At 49.3% G+C, this 2,500-nt stretch overlaps 1 protein-coding gene across 1 annotated transcript in view; it reads right to left on the bottom strand.

Moving 5' to 3' along the window:
- Nucleotides 1-2,500, bottom strand: part of LOC134443101 (serine/threonine-protein kinase WNK1-like) — a 168,646-nt gene that overhangs the window by 41,928 nt on the left and 124,218 nt on the right. Inside the window, exon 13 of the mRNA XM_063193035.1 lies at nucleotides 2,091-2,500. This exon is cut by the window's right edge and continues 1,012 nt beyond it. Coding sequence (XP_063049105.1) covers nucleotides 2,091-2,500 — 410 coding nt within the window. The remainder of the gene's footprint in view (nucleotides 1-2,090) is intronic.

Below are 2,500 nucleotides of genomic sequence, written 5' to 3'. Positions count from 1 at the left end.
ATCCGCGAGGACACATCGGTGAGCCCATGCTACTCAACTAGGATGCTGAATTTGGCTAGCCAATGCTACTCCACTGAGATATTGAGTTTGGCTAGCTCATGCTACTCAATTAGGATGCGGAGTTCGACTATCTCAGGTTGCTAAACAAGCGTGCTTTGGAGTGCCAAGGCAGGTTAACAAGTGATGCTCTGGGGGTGCATATCTCGAAAGCGTAGTTGTTGGCAGTTAGCAACTAGGGTAGTTGCCAATGGGAAATTGCATTGCAACCAACAAAAGTAGCTACCGTAGTTAGCAACTACGCTTTCGGGAAATACATCCCTGGCATACCATAACTACTTAACTTAAAACATGCTTTTGGTAGGCCGAGGCAGGTCAGTAAGAACACACTGGCAGGCCATGGGCACTTGTAGGTTAGTCTACTTAACGACAAACTGGTGAGCCATGACTAATAAAAAGCCATGGCTAAAAGGGACTTATTTCAATTTTAATTTTATTAAGGATACCCCCTTGAGACGAATCACATCATTTTCAATGGGGTCCTTTGGTTAGTGGTTAACCAAAGCTAGGTTAAAATTGACAACTTGGTTAACCAATGCCATCTCAAAAAAATCTAATTGGTAAATGTGGGCTACCTGATAAAGGACCCTTTGGCAAGTCAAGGCAATTAATCCATTCTTAAGTTAGCTAGAGTAGGTGCAGTACCACCATTAACTTTGATGCCCATGATGGCATTTCAGGTTTGATATAAAATAAGCAGGTTGGCACACACACACACTCACTGACAGACATGCCCACTCACACACAAGACTACACACACACACTAGCCTGGCTGGCTGGCTGGCTCAGGTCTCGCGACAACGCCTCTGGATTTGTACGTACAGTCCGAGCATGCTCAGATGCAGGCTACATGACACATGGAGGTAGGGTCGCAAACACACACGTCTGACATATGGTCGTATATGGGCATACACACAAACCACTACTTACGTAAGGACCACACACACACAGACCTCGAGTAGAGTCAGAGTGTGAGGAGGGGATGCGGGGTGTGTGTGCAGAGCGGGTTCGAGAGAGCGCCCCCTCTCTGGCAGCTATGGCTAATGCAGCTCCTATTTAAACTAAGGAACTGACCTCAACTCAGCTGCAATGGAACTCAACAGCACAAACTGTTTTATACAACTCCGTGTGAAACTGGGCGTGTGCGTGCCTGAGTGTGTGTGTGTTTGTCAGTCTATGTGCACTTTGTTGTCCATGTTCAATATAGATGTGGAGTGTTCTTGCTTTTTTATTGGTGTAAATCAGTCGATCTATTTATTCTCTGTGTGAAACTATGCATGTCATTCTATGTGCACATTGTTTAGGATGCCTTGAGCAGTTCTAAATGCTATGTTGTTGTTGCCTGTGGTTGGTATGGATCAATGTGTCTGTGTTTGAGTGTCTATTAAACAAATAACTCCGCCTTTGAGTGTTGTTTTGTGCAAGTAGACATACAGGGATGCATACTTAAATTGGTTTGAGCTAATATAGCATGTCTACCAAGGTAAGTGTAAGTATGTTTATGTATAGTGTATGTGTATACTATGTGTGTGTGCATGTCCTGTCCCATAGTTGAGTGAGGTCAGCATTATCTGGCACCCCGAGCTGGAGACGATTAAAACCACAACCAATAAGAGACAACAGGAGACTCAAAATCACGAGAACGAGGAGGCAGGAGAGGAGAGGGGAGTGGAGTGGAGGGTTCAGATCGGGTCGGGTTGGGGTGTCGGGTTGGACAGGGGAGTTTGGGTTTTGGGTGGTCAGGTAAGGACAGGTACATCGTACAGGTACAGGTACAGGTACATTGTACAGGCAGGGCTCTAAATTAGTTTTTATTTTTTAATCGCCAGCCAAAATGGCTGGTAGATGTTAATCTTACTAGCCAAACACACTCTCTTGGTAGAAAAGACCAACTCAGGTCAACGTGTGCAAGTAAGTTGGTCTTTTCTACCAACCAGCCAGACTGAAATTTCACCAGCATTTGGCCAGCTGGCAGGTGTTAAAATTTAGAGCCCTGCGTACATCGTACAGGTACAGGTGTGCATCTTCAGTACCAGAGAGGATCCCTGCGTGGGCCCGACGGGAGGCAGATCGTGGTACATGAGCTCGGCGGCGCGCGCCCAGCCGCAGTGCAGCAGGTTGGCCAGCAGAGGGGGCGGCAGCTGAGATCCGGCAGGAGGAGGCTCCAGGAAGGCGGTCTGGCTCGGGGGGTGTCCGGCGTCCAGGGTCCCCCCAGGAAGGCCCTCGTAGGACGGGTGCGGCAGCGGGATGGCCTGGGCTGCCGAGGCGTCCATAGAGGGGCGGTGTTGTGCCAGCAGCAGTGCAGGTGGCATGGCCGCCGCCGCCGTCGTTGTCGAGGAGGGGGGAGGTGGGGAGTGGAACTCCGAGGCATCAGAGGACGCTAGCGAGTCGCTAGAGGGTTCCATATCGGGGCTGCGCTCCTTAGCGTTGCCGGGGTGATGCA

The sequence above is a fragment of the Engraulis encrasicolus genome, unplaced genomic scaffold (genome assembly GCF_034702125.1).
Source record: "Engraulis encrasicolus isolate BLACKSEA-1 unplaced genomic scaffold, IST_EnEncr_1.0 scaffold_28_np1212, whole genome shotgun sequence".
Lineage (NCBI taxonomy): Eukaryota > Metazoa > Chordata > Actinopteri > Clupeiformes > Engraulidae > Engraulis > Engraulis encrasicolus.
The sequence above is the reverse complement of the archived record's forward strand: the minus strand, read 5'-3'. Positions and strand labels throughout refer to the sequence as shown.